The 25,248-nt window shown below is 46.7% G+C and overlaps 1 protein-coding gene across 1 annotated transcript; it reads left to right on the top strand.

Moving 5' to 3' along the window:
* Positions 1-788: 788 nt before the first annotated feature.
* C2CD4D (C2 calcium dependent domain containing 4D) lies at positions 789-23,550 on the top strand. The gene is made up of 2 exons (XM_069650828.1): positions 789-906; positions 20,692-23,550. The coding sequence occupies exon 2, from the start codon at positions 20,722-20,724 to the stop codon at positions 22,024-22,026; it is 1,305 nt and encodes a 434-aa protein (XP_069506929.1). The 5' UTR covers positions 789-906; positions 20,692-20,721; the 3' UTR covers positions 22,027-23,550.
* Positions 23,551-25,248: the final 1,698 nt, after the last annotated feature.

Raw genomic sequence — 25,248 nt, 5'->3', positions numbered from 1 at the left:
GGGCAAGGTGTGCATACTTCCTACTCCATCTCATACAAGGGAATGCACACCACCACCATTGAAAGGATGACGTCTCCTAAAGCACCAGTAAATGGCGGTGCCCTGGTCAGTGTGAGTACTTCATGAGGGAAGGATGGCCCTGGTCTGCTTTCAGTCCCTGCGGCAACCTGTTCTAACCCGTCACAGAAAGGCCCTCTCTCAGAGAGGGAACACTGCCTCCAGCCAGACCTAACCATATCTGGCAGAAAGGGAAGAAGAGTGGAAGAAGAAAGTCAAGCGAAGAAAGGAGGGGATGAAAAGGAGAAGAAAGTAAAAAAGAAAAAACCACCAATGAGAAAAAAAAATGTTGAAACACAGAGAAAGTGATAAATAAACAAATGGAAAGTTGAGCGATAAAGAAAGTTAAAGGGAAAAGGCGAAATGGGAAAGCCACTGTGCAGGGAAACTAGAAAATCAGCTAGTGAAAACAGAAGCAAAGATTGCAGAATACGTGCCTGTAAAGGTAGAAAGATGTAAACAAGAAGTAAGAAGAGCACGTGAAAGACACCAAGAGGTTGTGTGAGGAAAAATGAGCAGTGCTTGGCTTGGCAGGGCCTAGCCACGCTTGCATCAGCTATAAATACGTCCTTTGTGCTCCATAAAGGCGGCTGGGAGAATAGCTGGGGCTCGGGCCTCAAGAGCTGTTAACCAGTGAGCAGCCGGTAATTTCCCCCATTATTTTTAGTAATGAGGTGAGGTGACTCATGGCCAGTGACGTCGGTGCCAGAGTGAACTCCTGGTCTATAAACGCCGCTTGGGGTGAGGAGGAGCAAAGCCGCCTGTGGTGCCCAAGAGGGAGAGCCAATAAGCGTCAATTAGCAGCCTCGCGATCAGGTGCTGAGGGGAACAGTGCGCGCTACCACTAAGGTGAGAGGCTGGCGACGAGGGGCTTTTCTGGGGGGGGGGGGGGTGCCCGCGGGGGGTTTTGATGGGAAGCCGGGGTTTGAGAGCATAGCCTGGAAGGGTAAACATATTTAGTAGGCTGGGGAGGTTTACCGCTCGCACAGATGGGGATGTCGGCAGGTGCCTAGCAACCTTCAATGAATGCCAGCCGCAGCCCTGGTAACTTGAAATGTTGGTCTCTGTGATTTGTGTTATTGACGTCCACGGGTGTCACAGAATGTGAACCACAGGGTGGTGTGCTGGGAAGTGTTGGGGCACTTAGCCCCAACCCCCGAGGACGCCCGCATGCAGTCACTCACTGTGGCGCAGTTAAGATGGGGCAAGATGCGTTAACGGGATAATTGCCTGCCCTCTGCCTGATTCGTGTAATTATTTGCGTGAAAAACGCAGATTTGCGCGCTTTTCTGGCCGAAAATCCCCACGCTTCAAACAGGGATTTTCGGTCAGAAAGGCACTTAAATCTGCGTTTTCACACAAATAGGAGTTGATAGTCACGCGGCGCAGCGTTGACGGCCGAGGGCGGTGCGCGCTCTCCAGTGAAAGGGTAACTGCCAGAGCCTGCGCTGGCGGAGCTGGCAACAACTCGGTGCACCCCGCCTGCCTACAACCGGCCATACCCTTGAATGGGTTTCACTCAACTTTTCCTGGAACGAATTAGAAGTAACACAGAATCATGGCAACATGAAAAAGGTGTGGTGTTTACGATGCGTGCACTTGTAAACTATAAACAGTACAAGATGACTTGATTGGTTACTTTGAAATACACAAGCACAGCCTTGCAGGTGTCTGCGCAGATGTACACAACATGGAAGGCATCCTCCAAGGATCAAAGCTAAGAGTGCATGAAGGAGAGCATGCACGAACGGCATGACCTCCTTCATGCACGTTCCACGACGGGTGCACTGAGAGGTGAATGTCCCGATTACTTGCCGCTGATCTTCATTACTCCGAGCCCCACCTTCCTCGTCACAGTCCTAATTCATTCGTCTGCCGGGACGGGCGACGCCTCAATGAAGTAAGGACCGTGAAGAGGATGCCGGGTGAAAGGGGTAGTGTGCGTGGGTGGGTGAACGAAATGAATGAACGCACGCACGAATGAATGGGCAGACGAGGCCGTGGCGTGGGTGGGCGAGGGGCGTAAATGAAGGAATAATAAAAGGAAATTAGGAACGCCTGCTGCGACGTGTATGGTCTGTGCCGAGTGCATTTCCGATGATGGTGCATTGGGGATGAATTTAGATGAAATGCACCTTTGCCAGAAGAACAGAAAGTGTGCAGTAACCTGAGCAGAGGGGGTTGGTGGACGGAACCGGAGAGTGGGTGCTTCATAAAGAATGACAGGAGATGGTGGCGCAGGAGAACTACAGCGTGTGGTCGAGGGTGTCGATCTAGGGTAGGGTGACTAAATCTAAAAAGTAAAAAACCGGGACAGGCAACTAACATAAAAGTAGGACTAGCTCTTAAAAGTGGCTATAAGGGCACTACACTTCAGTAACGTTTGGAGGAGAAGGTGGTTTAAGTGTTACTGTTAAAAGAAACACATTATGATTAATTTATGATATGATATGGCATATATAACGCGCCTATACACAAGTGTTTTAAGGCGCAACCAGGCAAGGGAGGGAGACAAAGGGAGGACAGACAACGATCGTACTAGGCCAGGTGTCATTCAGATCGCGCAAGTGCATGGGAAGGCGGGAAATGGGAAAGTGCAGAGGGGGACTGGGAAGGGACAGTGCAGTGCATGGGCATAGACTAATAGCAAACTAACACCATCTTAAGTTGTAAAATGCATCATTTCTTCTGTGCGAGATTGTGCATTCCTGTCTGCCAGCTATGAAGACCTACTACCAGTGCTTTAAGTGGACCGGTGCTCCCGGTCCCACCACAACTTTGGCGGGACGCATTATGCCATTGCGGCTGCAATGGCAGATGCGCCTGCCATTAGGTTGGGCAAGCTGAACGAAGTGCCAGCCAGCCACAGCAGCGCTCTGGCTGGCAGGTCTGTCAGTCACTGTAAATTCCTCTGGTGAGCCCTCAGGTGAGGGGTCACCAGAGGAAGTTACTGTCCCTTTGTTTCCCCAGGTTGCCGAGGCGTCTTAAACCCTCAGCGAACCTGGGGACTCCTTGACATATTTCAAGGTTTATAAAAGATGGCTTGAAAAATACACAATTCAAGCCTTCTTTTATAAAGCTTTGCCAGCAGACAAAGATGCCTCTGGGTTTGTCCGTCAGCAAAGCTTTATAAAAGATGGATTGAATTGTGTACTTTTCAAGCCCTCTTTTGTAAACATAGAAATGTTTAAAAAAGATGGCTTGAAAAGTACACAAACCTCAATGTGTACTTTTCTAGCCATCTTGCAGTACACAAACCACATTAAGGCAAACAAATATATAAATGTAGGCATTTATATATGTATGTGCATATCTTACTATGGTTTGTGTACTTTTCAAGCCATCTTTTATAAACATATAAATATGTACAGTATTTCTAAATATGTAACATTTTTCTAGGTTTATAAAAGATGGCTTGCATATTACACAAACCACAGTAAGGTACGCATACAAATATATAAATGCTTACAGAAATGTATATATTTGTTTGCTTTTAGGCCATGCCCATACCGCAAGCCACGCCCCAAATAAGGCCCCCCTCGATTTCTTACCCCACTTAAAGCCCTGCCTACTACAAAAAAACAGGACCACTGCAGATTCCAATGAGAACATAATCTTGAGAAAGGGGGACAAAGCTCCAAATACCGGGACAGTCCCGGCAAAACCAGGATGTCTGGTCACCCTAATCTAGGGAGCGGACTAAGAACTAGCCGGTTAGTAAGAGTGAGGCCTCCCTGAGGCTGGGAAAGCGGGGCTTGTCGCTGAGCCGGCAGATCGTGACATTATTTTGAACTTTGTTTGAATCCTTCGATTCGTGAACGTGACAGGCTCCCTCACATCTTCTAACAGAAACTTTGCACCGGTGCAAGTGCAAAATTGCACAGTGCTAGCACTAGGGAAAATGTTTGCCCTATTTTTAAAAACACTGGAACGTATTAGAAAACCACTGCACCATGACAAGTGCAGTTTGGTGTATTTAAAGTGCCAGGGCAAAAATTGCCCTAGTGTTAATACGCAATGGCACTAGCACTAGGTGCAAAAATGCATTAAAAAATGTTACTTTTTTGCACTAGGGACATTTTTGCCCTGGTGCTTTTAATAAATATGCCAAACTGCATTTGTAGTGGAGCAATAGTTATCTAATGCGTCCCAGTGTTTTAAAAAATTGGGCAAACATTACTCTAGTGCTAATAACGTGCAATTTTGCGGTTGCACCGGTGCAAAGTTTCTGTAATCTGGCCCCAGATTGTGACTTTATTCAAGTGCAAAATCTGCCCCTGAAGTGGGCAGTGGCGTAGCATGGACGCGTCGATTACCAGCAAGGTTCGAGCTCGACTCTGTTGCCTTATGCAACTTTACACAGCTGGCATTGCATTCTGCGCCTAAGAAATGCACATTTGCACCGGGCAAACATGTTCATGCATTTTCCTGAATGTTCTAATTTAAATGTTGGGACTAAAACAGTTGTAAATTAAGTTTACTCTTCGTGTTCTTTTTAAATCGGTGCATGTGCTTTGGATTAATTTTTCAAGGATTGAATCGAACCAAATGGAGCAGCAGGTGAGCAGTGTTCCCACTGACACGCTTGGCTGCAAGGTGCCATTGTCCGATAGAGCCGGCGCCTCAGATATACAGGGCAAGGACCGGGGTCTGGCGCAGGCGAGATTCCGAGGGAATACAGCAGCAGAACTGAAATCGCACTATCGACGGCCTCTTATCCCCCTTTTCTCTTACCTGTTGGGTGGTCCAGTTGGTTCAGTATCCCCTGCAGCGGGATGTTTCTGTCATTTTGGGGACCGGGTTCCTTCCAGTCCAAGTGGGTCAACTCAGACTTTTATCTTTCCAGTAATGGTAAAATACGTGCCACTGAGATCGATAGTAGAAACAATCCAGTTCGTGGAATACCACGGGGGTAATGACACTCATCTTTTGGAATTTGTCTGATTGGTGGCAGAGTAAGTAAACAGCAGAGCTAGCTGACCACGCAGGACCAAATACCAACATTCCCGGCTTGCATACAGGCTAGTGCAGTGGCATACAGGCTAGTGCAGTGGCATACAGGCTAGTGCAGTGGCATACAGGAAGGGGCAGTGGCATACAGGCTAGTGCAGTGGCATACAGGCTAGTGCAGTGGCATACAGGCTAGTGCAGTGGCATACAGGAAGGGGCAGTGGCATACAGGCTAGTGCAGTGGCATACAGGCTAGTGCAGTGGCATACAGGCTAGTGCAGTGGCATACAGGCTAGTGCAGTGGGAAAAGGGGCAGTGTGAGGGCATGCTCCATGAAGTGAGGTAACCTCCATGGGAAGGACAGTGAGGTCACCATGCACATCTCCCGCCTGAAAGCAGCAGGAGAAATACTTTCTTGCTATTGGGCATCTCTCTTCCATTCATGCCACCTCTTCATTTCTTGCTATTGTTCACTCTTATTGTCTCTCTCCCCTTCCTACTCCACCTCTTCACATCTCTGGATCTTATGTTTACTTCTTCTATGTCTACCTCAGGTGTTTCTATTTATCCTGTTTATTCCTCTGATCATTATTTGCTCTTTTTCTCTATTTATCCTCCTGTTCTTGACACTTGCTTACCCCCTTATGTTCCTACCCCTTCTTTTTTTCCATTGCAATCTTTGCACTTTCACTATCTCACTCTTTGTATCTTCCTGTATTGCCACTGTTCCATCCCATTCTTATTTTTTATCTCTTTCAATGGATGATGCCGCGTCCACTTTCTACCTCTATTGATACTCTATATCCTCTCTGTAAATGTCTTCTTTCTCGTAAACCTTCCCAGCCTTGGCTTACTCCGTACCTTCGCTCTATGTAAAGTCGCTGGCATAGATTTCCATCTATGTTGGACGTTGCGTCCTTCTCTTCTTATAATACTTTAAATGAGGATGCACTTCTTTCTTCTAAACGCCTCTATTGTTCTGATCTCTTGCACTCTCAATCATCTCACTCCCGCTGTCTTTTCCAATCTCTTTCCGATCTAGTGGTTCCCCCTCTGCCTGATCATTCCCTTCTCTCCACACTTACTGCATCTAACTTTGCTAATTTCTTCACTTCTAAAGTGAATTCGTTCTGCCATGTCTCTGACTTCTCTGCCTTCTTCCCGCCCTGTTTCCTCGTCTCCTTTTACTGCAGTTCTTTCTTCCTGTTCTCCTATCTCTAATTCTGACACCTCGTTATTGATCTCCCGAGCTAATCCTACTGCTTCTCCTAAAGATGCTGTTCCCTCTACTCTTATTTGTAAAATCTATCCCTCTCTCGATTCTTATATTACCAGTCTTCTTGATAGCTCTCTTATCACTTCTACTTGTGGTGGTGTTTTTGTGTGCAAAATCGTATGCAAGACGAGATGTGTAACAATGAAAGGAAAGATAATATAGCGGTATATTTCACATGCGATGTATGGCACGCCTTGTTTTCACATGTCCTGAGTGCTGAAGAGCAGGATGAAGGCGCTTTGGCAGAAACGCTTGGGTTTCCGCACTAGTACAGCCATAGAAGAGCAAAACCTGAGAGCATGTTGAGAAACAATGTCATGCTCCCGACGCCCTCACTGTAATGGGGGTAAGAAGTGGTAAAAATCCATCCAAAACAGGTTTGACCAGAAAGGACATGCTTTGGGCATGATTACAGAAATTAATCTTTCACATTACAAATTCCGCTCCGGTGCAGGTGCAAAGATTTGCACGGTATTAGCACTAGGGCAAACTTTGCCCTATTTTTAAAAACAATGGCACACATTAGAAAACTATTGTACCATGACAAGTGCAGTTTGGCAGGATATAAGCATCAGGGCCAAAATTGCCCTTGTGCAAAAAGGATACATTTTCACTGCATTAATGCAACAGGGCAAAGTCTGCCCTAGTGCTAATACAGAAAGGTATTAGCACGGGGGCACACTTTGCCCTGGTAAAAAAAAATCGCTTTGAAAATGTATCCTTTTTGCACTGGGGCCATTTTTAGCCTGGTGCCTATACTATGCCAAACTGCACTTGTCATGGTACAATAGTTATCTAATATGTCCCAGTGTTTTGAAAAATAGGGCAAACTTTGCCCTAGTGCTATTCCTGTGCAAACCTTGCACTTGCACCGGTGCAAAATGTCTGTAATCTGGCCCATGGAGTTACTGCGGGTGCAAGGGGTTTTCACATTTCCACAATGCCAACGGAAGCGCTGAAAGGCCTCCGCCGCGCAGCAGAACTGCCCGCATGCCCACATGCAGATGCTGCCAGCAGGCAGAGACGTCTGATTCTGAGAAAGTATCGAAACACTGCCCAAATTGCACACCGTCTAGGACTCGGAAGTAATGATCCAGGGTGAGGGTGGTGCTAGGAGGCGGTGGGGTCGCTTGGTGCTGCTGCACTTTCGGGCACGGGTCTGGGGCATTACAGGCCAAATAACACCATCTAGAGCAGGAATCCTCCATGGTAAGGGTGGTGCTAGCAGGTCGTGGCGGCGCTTGGTGTACACGGTCTTTGGGGCCCTGCTCTCCCTCTGCCATCATTTCAGCCAATGTGCCAGGGTTCGCCCCACCATTGCCCCTCTCTGTTGGGTCCGGCCTTTACCACCTGTGAGGGCGAGCATGGCGTCAGCGTGCCTCACTCTATGCATGTGCATATTTGATATATAGGCATTCCAATTAGTTGTGCACGTGTGCTCGGGCACTCCAGGACCTGGAAACAGCACCTGCCCCCACAGGCTCAGCCGGTGCTGGATTTCACCCTCTAGAGGCCCCTAGGCAGTCGAAATGTCGTGCCCCCCGCCTCCCAAATTATCTCCTGATATGTTTTTCATTTTCTGCACCACTTTATTTTGATCCGTTGTCGCAGGGGCCCCTAAAAGGAGTGGGGCCCATAGGCGGGTGCCTACTTGGCCTAGTGGCTAATTCGGCACTGGCATCAGCTTTAGCCATGTGGTTGGCACTGAGGTTCGGGTTGTTGCATGGCGACATCAGGTTGCCTAGGCTGTAATGGGGGCGCAGTCACTGTGCTGACCTGTGTGCTGATGCCCCACCACGCCCTCCATAGATTTGTCCTGTTGCATTGTAATGTCTTGGTCATCAAAGTCAAGTGCCTGCCCCTTCACAATGCCATCCCCTAGGACAGTCAGTTCTTTCTCAGAAGCTTTGGGGTCACCTCACCTGGATCAGGTGGATTCTCTGCAGTCAAGGCTGGCCTTAGCGGTGGCAGCACCCAAGGCAGTGAAAGACAATATGGTGCCCCCCTGCGCGCCCCTGGTCAATGCCAGTGGGGGCGGGGACATTTCTTTTTTTTCCTCCTTGCACCAGAGCAGGGAGTTAATCACTGGAATAGGGTGCCAATGCAAAAGCTTCAGCACCCTATTGTTATAAAATGCGCCCCCGTTCCTGCCCTGGAAAACCCGGTGCTAGCACAAGGGTGCATTTAATTTCAATAGGGCGCCTGCCGTGCCTTCTCCCTGCCTGCAGTATAGGGAAAAGGCAACAATGTGGCCTAGGAGTCAGCCACAGGCAGTGGCCTGGGCTGCAGGGGCAGGGAGGAGCCAGCAGTTATGCAGAGTTCAGGCAGTAGTGACTGCAGTTCAAAGGACGGGAAACAAATGGCACAGAAGAGGGTCGTTCAGCGGAGGGGGAAGCAGCCCAGCGCAGGGCAGAATTCCATGGCACATCCCTCACCAGAGCATGGCACAACGGTCAAACTAGACTATCATGCAGCGCTTAGACACTGGCATTTGGGAACATAGTCTTGCTTGCACAAGACAAATGTGAAAACACACAGGGAAGAAAGACATTGAACTCGTGCAATTACATTTAACAGTATCTATGCACTGGGATTTGGGTGAAGCAGTTGCAAAAGGAAACTACACCAGAGATTGACGATTCAAGACCGAGGAAGGAAAAGGACAGAGATGACAGCAAACAAACCTAGACAGCAATGATATCTTTCAATCCGGAACGTGGGCGTGAGTGCGGGAAAACCTACACTACTTTGGGAGTAAAGCAGGTTCTTGAACTAAGTCGAGAGTTCAGGCATCAAAGAGTCAAGAGGAATATTAATAACATGCAATGAAAGTAAAGTGTTGCACCAGAACACGGGGTACAAGAAGCAGTGCGGCATGGAGGGCGGGGGCGGGAACACGGGGTACAAGAGGCAGTGCGGCATGGAGGGCGGGGGCGGGAACACGGGGTACAAGAGGCAGTGCGGCATGGAGGGCGGGGGCGGGAACACAGGGTACAAGAGGCAGTGCGGCATGGAGGGCGGGGGCGGGAACACGGGGTACAAGAGGCAGTGCGGCATGGAGGGCGGGGGCGGGAACACGGGGTACAAGAGGCAGTGCGGCATGGAGGGCGGGGGCGGGAACACGGGGTACAAGAGGCAGTGCGGCATGGAGGGCGGGGGCGGGAACACGGGGTACAAGAGGCAGTGCGGCATGGAGGGCGGGGGCGGGGGCCACCTTCAGTGTACACAGAGTCTAGGACGGTAACTAGCTGTAGGGTGGAAAGGAGTGCAACTTGGATTCAATCAGGAACAGACTGGAACCTGATTTCAGAAAGCCAGAAAGCTGGTGGTTGAAGTGAGCGGGAGCTACCGGAAGCGGATTAGTACTTTTATTTTTTACTGTTAACAGTTCCACTTCTTTTTACAGCCATTTTCACCATTCCGGAACGGTTCTTTTTTTACGATAAAGCATATCTTTTCATTGACCGCCCTGAAGCGGTTACTGCTAAACTGAGATCTGTTTCACCGCAAGTTCACAGAAACGGAAGCACATCTCAGCCTGGAAGAATTCTATCCGGCTTCATCATCTCCACTATCGGAGCCTGGAGGAGGCTCTGCTGACACCAAGAAATGATCTCTCGCAACACCCCATCGCCCCCTGATTGTTGGAAAACTTGTCACAGTGTTCTTTCAGGTTCATGCGAAGATGTCACAGTTGATAAAAGTCATGGGCATATGCACGTGATTTATTTTTAACATTAGGTAGCTACGAGGGATTTGCCCCATCATGTAACTGGAAAAGTCTTCAGTTCTAGTAGGAGCCTAAGTGTCTACTAAGTTGGACTACTATAAGGCACTCGTGTGGGATACTTCGGGACCACAGACTGGTCACCACCCAGACACTTTCAGACCAGAGGAGAGGATTTTCAGTCTTGGCATCCAGGCTTTGTAATAAAATACCCAATTATATTCAGGACAGGACACATTTTTCTAGTGGCAGGCCCCTCTTTGAAGCGCCTTCTGTTTAGGTATGTGTCAAGTATGGGTTCCTGCAGAGTTAATATCAGCGAGTAGAGGCGATTGATTTCACAAGGCAAGGCCATATATATAAATGTCCCAAATGACTGACCAACTGAGAGAAATTAATGAAAAACAATGCACAGGACCTCATTTTGCTTGCCCCACCCACTTGGCTGTCAACCGGGTCCATCCACAACCCCTTGAAACCCGTGTAGCACCTTGCTCCCTCCCGCCTAGCTTGTCCCCTGCCGGAGATACAATTGCACTACTTTCTTGGGCCCACTTCTACCACTGCAGAAAGCAAGTAGTGGATATTGGTAACTAAGCTTTCTGCAGAGCAACACTTAGTTTTTTTTTTATTGTAGATGGTTTATTTCAAACCTTATAGACACATTACACAGCTAATCACATATCGTCATCACTAAAAACAGTACAACAAATGAGAATCACTATACACAGACATACTTCTAATGATCATACATTAAAAACGAGATAGTACATCCAGACAAACACCGTCCACGATCATCAACTAATCTCAAGATTTTTTGAAAACGTGACAACTCTAATTCTTAGTGATGTAGGACGACGCAGTAAAATGTAGCACCAAAAAGTGCTACGATTTAAAAACGATGGACTGTGGACACATGTATTGAAAAGTTCTTCTGTAGATTTTTTGCAAAGTGGGGCAAACAATCATTAGGTGTTTGAGTGTTTCCACCGCTCGCTTACAGAAACGACGCATAGCATTATCCCACTGTCCTCCAATAGCAGAGCAACACTTGTTCAGCAAATCACACCCTCTACAATGATCCGCACAGCCAGGGCTCGCTTATTCCACTGTCCTCCAATAGCAGAGCAACACTTGTTCAGCAATACATACCCTCTACAATGATCCGCACAGCCAGGGCTCGCTTATCCCACTGTCCTCCAATAGCAGAGCAACACTTGTTCAGCAATACAAACCCTCTACAATGATCAGCACAGCCAGGGCTCGCTTATCCCACTGTCCTCCAATAGCAGAGCAACACTTGTTCAGCAATACACACCCTCTACAATGATCCGCACAGCCAGGGCTCGCTTATCCCACTGTCCTCCAATAGCAGAGCAACACTTGTTCAGCAATGCAAACCCTCTACAATGATCAGCACAGCCAGGGCTCGCTTATCCAACTGTCCTCCAATAGCAGAGCAACATTTGTTCAGCAATACACACCCTCTACAATGATCCGCACAGCCAGGGCTCGCCTATCCCACTGTCCTCCAATAGCAGAGCAACACTTGTTCAGCAATACAAACCCTCTACAATGATCAGCACAGCCAGGGCTCGCTTATCCCACTGTCCTCCAATAGCAGAGCAACACTTGTTCAGCAATACACACCCTCTACAATGATCCGCACAGCCAGGGCTCGCCTATCCCACTGTCCTCCAATAGCAGAGCAACACTTGTTCAGCAATACAAACCCTCTACAATGATCAGCACAGCCAGGGCTCGCTTATCCCACTGTCCTCCAATAGCAGAGCAACACTTGTTCAGCAATACAAACCCTGTACAATGATCAGCACAGCCAGGGCTCGCTTATCCCACTGTCCTCCAATAGCAGAGCAACACTTGTTCAGCAATACACACCCTCTACAATGATCAGCACAGCCACGGCTCGCTTATCCCACTGTCCTCCAATAGCAGAGCAACACTTGTTCAGTAATACAAACCCTCTACAATGATCAGCACAGCCAGGGCTCCCGTTACAGGCTCTCTGAAGCACAGAAACCTAACCATGAAGGCAGTTTCGCATCAATTATACATTATTTTAAGGCTTTTGCAGGCCTGTACATGGTGTTAGTGATAACCTTACCTGTCCAGTAAAACATAGTCGTCTAATGGGACACGAAAAGTCCTTTAAAAAATTACAAATATGTAAGTTGTCGTGGAACTTTTCTTCCTTTGCAGGTACCACAAAATTATTTTCGAAGTGCTGGTAAACTCATTGTAGATTTTGCTTATCTGCACAACAATAGGAAAAACGGAGATGGACGGCACCGCCAGGCTGGGCCAGTGAAAGCACTTGGCAAACTAAGTTTCTGCCTAGGGCACCAATCAGAAAAGGGGCTTGAAACAGTGTTTTTCTCTCTGTTATTAAGAATTACATGGGGGAGGAGAGACCAGGGCTGTTGTAGGTGCAGCAAAAGAGAGATGCTAATTGCCATTTACACACACCCTCAGTGATGGAGGAAGCTATGCAAGTAGCACATTTTGTTGTAAGCTTTTTGTTAAGAAAAAAAGCTTGGAACAAATGTGCCATTTTAACAAACCTACTGAACTACATGCTCCATTTCTAACCCATTCTGGTCATGGTTACCTCTGAAGTACTGATATCATGATTAATTTGGTTTAGTGTGTGCTCCTAAGGTGCATAATATGAAGTTGTTCAATTTAAACATGTTTTATCAATACATTACTTTATCATGCTACTTTCATGTTGCAGAACAAAAAACATGTATGAATAAATTCCAAGGTGTGAACATGGTATAGCATTTCCTGAAAAGTTAGCAATGGAAAACTGCCTACGAAAATAGTGTCTATGTGCAAAGTAAGTCGCCTGCTTTTCAGTGGACACTTTCCAAGCAATGCAGAACATCACTGTTCAGATGTTTTGGAGGGCTATTGCTGGTCTGACCCTCCAAATGTTGGTCAATTACAAGCAGACAGTTTTGGGGGTGGAGATTTACTGCACTGAAACATCACCACGCCCAGTGGCTCCTACCATTCAGCAAGCCTTTTAGCATGACAACTGTACAACCCTTGCTCTTGGGCCTGTATCTGTAATCCTACAGTGCCCTTAGCGCACTCATCCGACACCCCTTGTCTGTGCTTTATACTTGGCACTTTGCACCCTGGTGGCTTCACTACCAGTTGTTGTTGTTTGTATCCCTTGCTCAGAACTTTCCACTTCTCCGCTCTCCCATGCACTTTCCCCCTACCCTCTCCCTTGCACTTGCGCGTTCTCAATGGCACTCGGCCTAGTAAGATCGTTGTTTTGTCCTCCCTTGTTCCACTCCCTTGTCTCGTCGCGCTCTGAAACACTTGTGTATGAGCGCGATACAAATAAAATATCATATCATATATGCAGGCCAACTGATTGCCGCAATGACTGCCCCATCTCAGCAGGCAAGACGGAGGACTCGTAGTAAGGGTTTGACCAAGACATAGTGTGCTCCTTGTACCTGCCCGCTTGTTGTTCCTGCGCATGCTCACTGCTATGTGCTGATTGGGGGCATTACGGGTCATTGGTGGCAGCAGTTAGGCTAAACCCATGCTGTGCATGTTCTTCATTGTGGAGGAACCCTGCACTGGCCCTGTCCACGCTGTTATACACACCTAGGGGGAAATCAGGTATACTAAAGGTAGACAGGGAGCAAACCTGACATATCTTTTTAGAAAACAATAGACCATATAGGCTCCCCTACCTGATCAAGGTTTGGACACTCAATTAGCTGACTAAACACGAATTATCACTCTAAAACAAAGTTCGGAACAAGTTGTGCTTCGAAGTTCATAGAAAATACAACCTAACTTCATTGCTACTTCTGTTAAAAACAATTTTAACATAAAACATATAAAGTTAAAAATATACACATAAAAATTGGTCGATGAATTGGCAAATAAAGTGACTAAATTTAGTACTAAATTTGTAATTAAGTGTTCGTTAATCAAGAACTTGAATATGCTTGTAAGTGAGTTATAGTGATTTTTTTTATTCTGTACTTTACTAACACTTTTTGGTGACCAGCACACAGCACTTTATTCAATAGCACTCTATTCAACAGCACTGGTCACTTTATTTGCCAATTCATCGACCAATTTTTATGTGTATATTTTTAACTTTATATGTTTTATATTAAAATTGTTTTTAACAGAAGTAGCAATGAAGTTAGGTTGTATTTTCTATGAACTTCGAAGCACAAATTGTTCCGAACTTTGTTTTAGCGTGATACTTCGTGTTTAGTCAGCTAATTGAGTGTCCAAACCTTGATCGGGTAGGGGAGCCTATATGGTCTATTGCCTGTCCACGCTGTACCAGTCCAGAGCTGCCTGTACATGTACCCATTTGTGAGGAAAGCTTGCGACGAATGGCCCTAACCTTGGTGTAACTGAACACTAGTTAAGCAACTTTGCATTTGCCCTGCCTATGCTGTACCTCCTTGTGAGGGCCGACATGCACAGGCCCACTGTTAATTCCTTTGTGAAATGAGCTTGCTCTGCCTATGGGGTATTTGTGCCCATTGTGAGTATGGGCTGGTGGGGCCTATGCCCCACCCCTTAGGTGTGTTAGGGATGCATTTGCTCTGTTACTGGTGAGGTGGGTGGGTGTGGGGGGGCGCTGCACTGGGAGTGGTGTGTAAGCACACCATGTTAGAAGCTGGGCATACATGTGAAGAGGCCAAAGGTCATTTTGGGACAGAGTATGCTAAAGGTAGGGATATATTGGGTTGAGTTGTGGCAAATTTACCCTTTTTTCCAGGATGGCAGAAATCATTGCACTGGCCCTAGCGGCGGGGCTCTTGAGCATTCTCCATCTGCTGTTTCTGCTGTCACTCTTTTGATGGAAGGCAAGGCAGCTGCAACTGCTACTCTTTCCACGAAAGAGTGGCCGCAGACTCGGGCAAAAGAACATTTCCAACACATGCCAAGAAACGAGCACTTTCATGAGTGTGGGGAGGATAGAGAGAATGGCAAAGCGTAGGTGTGGCTGTGTAATTCATCCACAAATGCCATCCCCACTCCACACAACATTTGTTTTTTCTCTTGGGAGTGGTGTGGTTGGGAGTGGAAATGGTAGGCAGTTATAGGAAGTGGCAGTGATGGCAATGGAAGTGGCACAGCCGCATTTGATAGTGAGTGCCGCTGCTATCGTGAGTGGTGGATTGGAAGTGGTGTGGTTGGATTGAAAGTGCCTTGGCTGGTGGCAGTGTTGGGGTTGGAAGTGGCATGGCTGCAGTTGATTGTAGTGTGGCTGATGTCGGAAGTGGTAGATTGAGATTGGAAGTGGAGTGGTTGGATTGGAAGTGCCTTGGCTGGTGGCAGTGTTGAGGTTGGAAGTGGCATAGCTGCAGTTGATAGTGAGTGTGGCTGATGTTGGGAGTGGTATCTTGGGATTGGAAGCAGAGTGGTTGTATTGGAAGTGCCTTGGCTGGTGACAGTGTTGGGGTTGGAAGTGGCACAGCCGAAGTTGATAGTGAGTGCGGCTGATGTCGGGAGTGGCAGATTGGGATTGGAAGTGGTGTGGTTGGATTGGAAGTGCCTTGGCTGGTGGCAGTGTTGGGGTTGGAAGTGGCACAGCCGCAGTTGATAGTGAGTGCGGCTGATGTCGGGAGTGGTAGATTGGGATTGGAAGTGGTGTGGTTGGATTGGAAGTCTATTAAATCCCTAACATGACTGTTGGCACTGCCAGGTATCTATGCCACTGAGACAACGTGGCCTTACACCAACCAAGGACTCAAACTGCGATCGCGTTCAGGGACCTTTTAGACCTCGTTTGGGCCTCAAACCAGAGGTGAAAGACCTCCAACTACTCTGCCAAGTCATTGATTGGTTCCGCTCATCTTGCCGTCCCTTGGAGGAAGTGAGGCACTGTAACCATGCTGCTTGAAAGCAGACGAGTATCAGAAAAAGGAAATTGAAATCAGGCAGTTTAAATAGACGGCAAGACTCAGGAAGCAACCCTGGGCTTGAGGCCTGGGAACAGTCAGGCGTGGCATGGTAAATAGGTATTCTTTCCTGTGCAAGGCCAGTTAGTAGGTCATGCTTGAGTGCCTCGCACTGTGTGCCTTTCATGAATGGTATGCCTGACCTGGTTGTGCTGCCCCGGATCCAGGCTTCCCATTGGCTTCGGTCCATGCCGGCTGCAGCTCGTGACTTGGCAGGTGCCTCCTCCATTCTATTTGTGGCACAGGCATCTTTTCCCAGGGCAGCCCATCATTAGGAACCATCCGCCTTCCCTTGCCAAGCAGGAATGGTGCTTCGTGCACCGCCTGCATAGCTACGATCCTCACATGAGATCAGTGGTGTGACACATTGCACGTGAAGTGAGTCAACACACGTGTATTGCAGCAAGATGCTACCGGAGTAGCCTCGGGGAATTGGAGAAACTCCATCTCCACAATGGGCGCTTTGAAACACAATTTACTTGATGAATAAGCGCCTTACAAATGCAGCATAAATAAATAAATAAAAAATGCCATCTTACTTCCAGGGTGCAAGATCCATAGCTATGATGGCATTTCTTAGATAAACATGGACAGAAGAATTGTTGGTTAAGGGGATTTCTGGACCCTCTGACGCTGTCCTCCATATTGGGAACCATAAGAAAGTATTCTGAAGAGTGTCTTTACTGACTGAGATCTCCTATCCAAACCCACTTACTTGTGTGTTTGTGGATAACTTGCTAGAGGTGGATCCAGCTAAGAAGAGGCTACTCACCGTGCACAGTTCCCACCAGAAATGAAGGGTGGATGCCATTGCGGAACTGGCGAAAAGCCACCGGATGTAATCGGAAGTCATTGAAAGGCATTTTGGGCAGTTGGAATCCATCCTCTCCTTCCACAACTTTGAGCGGTTGAGCTGCTTCACGATGTACCGGCTGCAGGCCCCAAGTTGCTCCTCAGGTAGACCTTAGTAGTTCAGACTAAAGCAAAGCAGGGCATTCACTGTGTGGGAAAGGCCAGACGAGCTGCAAATATCCTAAAAGAAGCGGGGACAATTAATTCTTTGTTTTCCGGCACTTTATTAACTTGACCATTCTGGTAACCCGCATTCCCATTTCCAGTAATGGAACCATTATAATTATAAGAAGGCCGCGTGGCAGTTTTCAAGCCGAATATCCAGAGTCCAGATGATCATTTTTCTGTAAATGGAGAAAAAACACCAGGAAGCTTTGTCATTTTGGCAGTTTTCTAGCTTCCCGCCACCCCGCTACATGACTTTCAGTTATCTGGCATATTTCCATTTTAGTTGATTCTGTAGGGCCTTTCTAGGGTCATCTTGTTGCTTTTTCCCTGTTTTTATTTTTTTGATCACTGACCTATTTTACTGAAGTCCACTTGCCATGGCAACCCTTTTCACTAATTAAGAGTATAAGGGTCTGGGTCACACATAAGACACCCATGGGTGCATTTTAAGTAACAAATGTGTGCCCTGTGGTTAATATATCACCCAACATTTGTTTTGGAGAATATGCTGGTGGCAGCTGTTGTTTAGTTGTGGCCACACCAAGGGCACAAGCCAGATTACCCCATTGGTAGCCAAATTTACCTTTTTGGTAGCCATTGGGATGCCAATGTATTTATTAAGTTCTACTTTTGGCCATTTTACTTTTTGGGGCTTCCTTTGTTCAGGGGAACCCTGAGACAGACTTAAAATATCTGTTCTGCCCACAAGGGCGCTTTGCGAGCCAAGTGAGGCAGCCTCTATTTTTGTTTTTACTGGTGTAGACCAGGCTCTGCCCCGGAGCTGGCCAGATCACATGCTTTGGGCATTGCCTTGGTTTGGCATCAGATTTAGCGGCCAATCAGATAGTCTGGACTTCTAAGCCTTGGTCACTAGTCCCCTATTGCGATTGGTGGGCAGGCGTTTGCCAGCTCCTCTCAGAGGTGGTACTCGTGGGTAAAGCCTATACCTGAGCCTATACCTGAGCTCCCAATTTTCAGAAGAGCAGGTTTTCTTCACTGCTGGAGGATTTCCTGCCCTATTATTGCCATTGCTGCATTTTAAGAACTAGACAATAGATCCCTATGAGGTCTGCCTACCTTATTCTGGTGCATCAAGCAGCAGAACCAGGGACACTTAGTTCGCCCAGGAAAGGCCATCTGCACTGACAGTCCCTATACTTACAACTGTAGAATTCCAATGTGTATTTCCTCGTGTGGTCACTTGAAAACAAATGTTTTTTTTTACTAACCCTTTATTTTTCTTGAAGCATTAACAGCAGTAGATGCATATATCACCAGAGAATCCAGCACTGTTATATCACCTTCCATTTAGGTTCTCTTGCCCCCCCCCTTGTGACCAATCCAACATTGGAGAAACCTATGATGCCAAATAGTATCTCCAGATTGAAGGCCACTCAGGCTGACCTCCCCTTTGGATCTCAATAGTACCATGGGGGTTTGTGGGCCCAAATGAATTTCCTGACTGCCCTTTGGAGGCCTTTATTTCCCTGGGATGGATATGCATGGGAATGGCCTTAAAGACATAGAGCAGTTCAGGGATTAAGGTCGTTTCTACAGCATGTATTCAACTTGGTTAAGAAATCTCCTTCATGCTCCAGTGTCGTAACTGTTCCTTAGCTTCCCTAAACAATTCTGGGATGTACATCGAGTATTCATGTTTTGGTGTAATTATAACCCCAACGTATGTTATTTCTTGTTACGTCCATCTAAATGGGGAAGCTGTTGGGAGATCTTGCATTGTTTCAGGACTAGCTGTGATGTTTAGTCCCATGGATTTGTTCTTGTTAATCTTAACCTCTGAGGCATCACCAAACTCTTCCAATAGGGTTAGTAGTGCCGGCAAGGATGTGTAGGGTCTAGCGAGGAAGCATATAATGCCATCAGGTAATTTATGGATTTCACCGCCATGCACGATCCCCTGAACTTTAGGGTTAAGTAGAATCTGTTGGAATAGTGGCTTCATCGCCAGGGCGAAGACCAGAGGCGAAGATGGGCAGTCATGTCTGGTCCCCCTTCCCAAACGTACCGGGACATTCCATTGGCTAATCACTGTAATTTTCGTTTGGGGAATTTGAAAATTAGCCATGTCATATCTCAAGAAGGTGGGGCCAAAACCATAGGTTTTCATTAAGACTTCCAAATAATCCCAATGATCACTATCAAAAGCCTTGTGGGCATCTAATGAGACTATCCCCACCTCCTCCTGAGTCTACAGGGCCACTGCAGTACGGTCTATCACCCTCCTGACATTGTCATGAGCTCCCCTGTCCATAATGAAACCAGTCTGGTCCCGATCCACCAGTGCTGGGAGGATCTCGCCCAATCGGGAGGCCCACATTTTACTATAGATTTTGGAATCCGGTTTGAGGCACACTCTTCAGGGTCTCTCCCTAGTTTTAAGAGCAGGGACATTGCAGATTCGGCCATGGACTCGGAGACCTCTCTTGTTTGTAAAAAAGAATTATACAGCTTTGTGACATAGGGCGCCAAGATTTGGGCAAAGGTTTTATGGAATTTGTTTGTGTCGGCATCTGGGGCGAGGGCCTTCATATTGGGCAGGGCCCGGATTGTCTGGACTACTTCCTGCTCTGTTATCCAGCTTTTCAGCTGCTCCTGCTGTTCCACCGGCACCCTCGGAAGGCTCGCCATGGATAGAAAATTGCCCACTTGTGTTGCATCCCCTCTGTGTTTGGCAGTTACCGCTCCAAAATACTGCTCGATTATCTGGAGCTTCCCAGCTTCCTTGGTACACCTTATCCCTGTTGGGTCCCTCAGTGCCGTGATGTAGTTACGTTCCCCCAATTTGAACGCCAGTATTTTATTGGCTTTGTTCCCTTTAGTATAGTAATGTTGTTTTGTATGCACAATTGCCTGGGCAGTTTTCTCGGTTATGCAGGTTTCCAATATGGCCCTCACTATTTGTAACGCCCTGAGAGCCTTCCGGGAACCTGTCCGATTCTGTAATCTTTTGGCCTCCTGGACCTTATCCTCTAGAAGCCCCAGGTAGGCAATGTTTGCCCTTGTGTATGCTGCTGTTTGGTTTATTAGTGTCCCTCTCAAAACCACCTTCCCTGCATCCCAGACAGCCCTAAAATCTATTTCTCCGGTATCATATTCTGCAAAATAAGTCACAACGGTCTCTAATTTGCACCCTGATTGCTACGAAACCGCAATATAACATCGTTCAGTTTCCACATTGGTTTAATTGTTTGGAGGGGTACTCCCAAATCCAAACTGTTTGACCGGGGAGTGATCAGAAAGCGTTCTTGGGAGGATTTCGATCGCTAAGGCACCCGGAATTAGGGTATTAGAGAGGAGAACCATCTGAAGCCTCAAGAATCCCCTATGTACTGCAGAGTAAAATGTGTATTCCCGCGAAAACAAATTCTTACAGAGTGAGTTGGTTCCTTTCAATCTTCAGCATGTAATTTGACACTGGCTATTAGATATCCACAATTGCAATAACTTTGCCCTAAAATGCGTTTCAATTGGATAAAATGTTACATTTTTTACATTTTTTGTGTCATTTTTCAAATTGTGTGTCATGCATGAAAATTTCACATTTTATATTGTTTGCTGCACTTACAACATTGCTGTAAGCTCTAGTACTTGTCTGGAAAAGACACGTTAGGTGCTTGTTCCATATCATGAACCCTCACAGTGTCTTTCTTTTTCTTTTTTAGGAAGGTCTTGCTACAGAAAAGGGACTCTGTATGTGGTTTCTTGAGAAGAGAGGATGGTCCCTTGGAGACCTGGCTACTGCAAACTCCAACTCCACTGACCAAGGACTGGTTTCTAAGATGTTCTGCTCTAACCGGAAAATGTCTAACAGCCGACACAAGCCACTGGCTCCATGTCCAAATGTTCTGACTCCAGACCGCATCCCCAAATTTTTCATTCCTCCCAAACTTGCTGCCAAGCAAGCAAGAATCTCTTCCAGGGGCCCGGCTTTGGAAAGCAGCGGGCCCCTGGGTAGCTCTGCAGAGCTCACTTCCAGTTACAAGGCCCTGATCAAATCAGCAAACCGGCACATCATCCAGATAGAAAATACGGATGAAGACTCACCCGGTACAGAGGAGCAGAGCGGTCAAAGACTGAATGGTGCATGTTCAATGCCCCACCTTGCTGGCTGCCTACCAGAGAGCCCACACACACGCAGGAGGGAGTCTCTGTTCCATACGAAAGGCCAGACCTATGGCCTGTGTGGGCCGTCAGCGCAGGAATCGGCAAGCAATATTTCTTCACCGGACTTCAACTCGTCTTCGAGTTTGACAATCTCCTCACCAGACTTACGCCCTCCTTGTCAAGTTATCTCTTCCCCGTACTATTCAAGCAATTTTGATAGTGACACAACATCCTCCACAGAGTCTTCGCCCTTTAACTCACCCCTGCTAACCCGATCCTTGGCTGGCACCCTGGTTTGTCAGGCGTACACAAAGCAGCGACTCTTCTGCAGGACACTCAATGTGAAAACATTAGCTCGTGCCAGTTCTCTTTCTACTGAGGAAACAAGTTCAACAGACAACAGCCCCAACATTCAAAGAAGGGAAAACGGGGGTCTTGAGTTGGGGCATCCCATCACATCTCTTGCTCCCCCACCAATATTTCATTTGGACTTCATTTGCTGCCATGAAAGGTTGACCAAAGAGAACACTGTCAATCTTAGCAAAGGGGGTCGTCTACGGCTGTCTGCAGAGTACATGAAGGAAATTGCCCGGCTGCGGATACGGCTCGTCAGTGCGGAGGATCTCTACCAGCCTCACTTTGAATCAAAGAACGTCAACTGCTGTGTGATGCTTCACCTTCAACCGGGCAAAGTGCAGAAACAGAGGAGCACTATCATTAAGAACAGCAAGAACCCCATTTTTAATGAGGACTTCTTCTTTGAGGGGGTCTTTGAAGAGGAGCTGGACTCCCGCAGCATCAAAGTCAAGGTGGTTAATAAGGGGTCCAATTTGCGACGAGACTTTGTCCTGGGAGACTGTGAACTCACACTTAGCACTATTCTGCCTGCATAAGAGCTCAAAGTAGGACAACAAATCCTGTGGATGTATCGGGACCCTGCGTTGTGCTGTTGCATCGCACCCCGCCAACAAGAATATTCATGCGGGTTCTTCAATAGTTGATGCTCCTCAAGGGAATACTTCTCCCTCCGACATTGGTGACATTAACTTCCACATCCTTTCAACATCCCAGCCATAGAAAAGTGCGATTTATTACAGCTTGATAACTTAAAAAAAATGTTATTAGAACAACTTTGCATGATTGGTGATACTTCCAGGTGCAAAACCAAAATCAAAAAGGAATGTACTAAGATAGTTATTTGCCAACGCATCTGCTGAGCTCTCCTTTCAAAATTCAAGTCAAGTGTACAGTCAACTCTATGAAAATTGGTGGATGAAATTGGTCAGAAACTTTCCATTTAAGAAGTTGTTCTGCAGTGTACAATACTGGCATTTAACTTCTTTCCGACTGCTGCCAAATTTGGGACATAGGTGAATGAAACATGTGGCGAGACAATGACACCTATCCAAGACCACACCAAGGCCAAGCATGCGACAGTGGTTTCCTGGTTTGTGGGTTGACAAATATCGCCGAAAGCCCAGGGCTACCCTCCTTTCAGCATGTCCAAACACCTCTGTAGCATGTAAAGGTTTACACACACTGATACAGGGAGAGGCAATGAGGGATAGAGCAGGGAAAGTGGTCGTTCTAGTAGTTTGGATGTCTGGGTTGGAGTCAGGGGTGCTGAAGGAGTCCATCCTCACCAACCATTCACCAGTTAGGAAGTTGAATGCAGGGGACAGTATTCAGAAGGAAAACTACATCGAGAATACAGATCTGGGATTTCACTTAAAAAGGCCATTATTCTTTTCCTACTCGCATTTCCCACTGTGTACAAAACCACTCAATCTTGCCTTACGTAAGAAATATGCTTAAGACCCATCACTCTTCGTTCTGTGTGCCCACTGCTCTGTTCAACTGCCTAGGATTGGCTACATTTTCAAGATCGACAAAGCCACAATGGGCTCTCACTCCTTCTATACTCATTGATGTGGTAAGGTGATGCAGTCTTCTCGCCAGACATTTACTCTGATTTTCCAAAGTCTCTACTTTCCTGTGCCTCTGTTCCTTACCCGTACACTTAGGAGGGTTCGCCGGCAAGCTGTTTAAGCACTGCAAAAACATGATACCAAGGAATAGGAGGAAACACTATGTGCAGGCATATATGTTTATTTCTAAGAAGAAAGCTGTTTTCGTTCTGACATTGTTTTTCTTGGGTGCATCTGTTGAGGTGCAGGAAGGGTGTGTGTATGTGTGAGGCCAGGAGGAAGGGAAGGGGAGAGGAGGAGGCAGCACTGTGATTGGTTAGAGTGGACAACTGTCTCAATGTGAATGTGATCATGTCTTCTAAATGTCTTTTTGTAAAGATGAGTTTATTTTGTATAATAAAAGAACAAACAGCTAAACGTGAATTTGTGAATGTGAATTGTGACTCGACAGCGATTCTTACCAGGAGAACACGTAAGTTGACTGCTTAGGAAGCTTTCGACGACTTTGAATACATTTTCTAAACCAGTTGAGTTTGATATCTGCCAAGACCTTTTTTATTTTAGGCTTTTAAAGTGTCACACAGACAGACATAGACATGGCATGAGAATAAAGGGTGCTGGATGTCATTGCCTGTCGTGCTTGAGGAGGGATTCACTTCAGCATGGCACTCTGCTAATCCCCTCCCTTCGCCACACACATCGTTCATCCACGTCAGAAAAGCAAAAAGACTGAACGGCTCTTTGCTGCTGCCACTTCGATCTGTGAATCAGCGCAAGAGCAAGGTGGCGGCACAGTGCCTTCTGTGGGTTTGGACTAAAAATGTACACCTTACTGGACTATGTTTCCTTATTTTCTGTGCAAGTCACTATGATGCAAATGTGCTCCACAGAGAAATATGTATTTTTTCTATTTAGCTCATGACCATATGGTTACCCTACAATCACTCACATTGAAAATGAACAAAAGACATTTCTGTGCATAGCACATGTGCCTGTCTGTGCATTTAATATTCTTTTCAAATTTCTCATGTGAGCAGGCACTCGTGCTAAAAATACGAATGTGTATTTTTATTTTCAGCACAAGTCTCGGCTGCATGATCACCCCGCAGTGTAATTAAAATTATTATTAATAGTACCTTTATTGTTTTTGGTTTATGAAAAAACCTTTACAACATTTCGAACAAAAGTACATTAAAAGAATTACAAAAGTACAAATTGCGATATATACAAACAGTCATATTTTAGTTCGTTTAGTTGGGCACTCAAGCTGCAGTGAAGTGCACCTAAAATAAATAATAGCCAGAAATGTTTATCCATTTTTTTGTGCCTGGCCGTGAAATACTTTTTTTTGTTGCTGCTGCAGCACCAGATTGAATTTGATTTAGGTTATGTGCGTAAGGTGCGAACATGCCGGGCAGTGGGTACTGCTTCTGGGCGTAGCTGAAATTAGTGGGTACTGCTTCTGGGCGTAGCTGAAATTAGTGGGTACTGCTTCTGGGCGTAGCTGAAATTAGTGGGTACTGCTTCTGGGCGTAGCTGAAATTAGTGGGTACTGCTTCTGGGCGTAGCTGAAATTAGTGGGTACTGCTTCTGGGCGTAGCTGAAATTAGTGGGTACTGCTTCTGGGCGTAGCTGAAATTAGTGGGTACTACTTCTGGGCGTAGCTGAAATTAGTGGGTACTGCTTCTGGGCGTAGCTGAAATTAGTGGGTACTACTTCTGGGCGTAGCTGAAATTAGTGGGTACTGCTTCTGGGCGTAGCTGAAATTAGTGGGTACTACTTCTGGGCGTAGCTGAAATTAGTGGGTACTGCTTCTGGGCTTAGCTGATATTAGTGGGTACTGCTTCTGGGCGTAGCTGAAATTAGTGGGTACTACTTCTGGGCGTAGCTGAAATTAGTGGGTACTACTTCTGGGCGTAGCTGAAATTAGTGGGTACTGCTTCTGGGCGTAGCTGATATTAGTGGGTACTGCTTCTGGGCGTAGCTGATATTAGTGGGTACTGCTTCTGGGCGTAGCTGATATTAGTGGGTACTGCTTCTGGGCGTAGCTGAAATTAGTGGGTACTGCTTCTGGGCGTAGCTGATATTCGAAGGTGAATAGGATGCTGTAGAAAAGAAAGAGGGTCAGAGATTTATCAAAAAAGCAGTCTTCAATTCTTTTGCAAAATAAGGTGAGGGATTTTACAT

The sequence above is a fragment of the Ambystoma mexicanum genome, chromosome 1p (assembly GCF_040938575.1).
Source record: "Ambystoma mexicanum isolate Mex_15411 chromosome 1p, UKY_AmexF1_1, whole genome shotgun sequence".
NCBI lineage: Eukaryota > Metazoa > Chordata > Amphibia > Caudata > Ambystomatidae > Ambystoma > Ambystoma mexicanum.
This window is presented reverse-complemented; position numbering and strand designations above follow the sequence as displayed.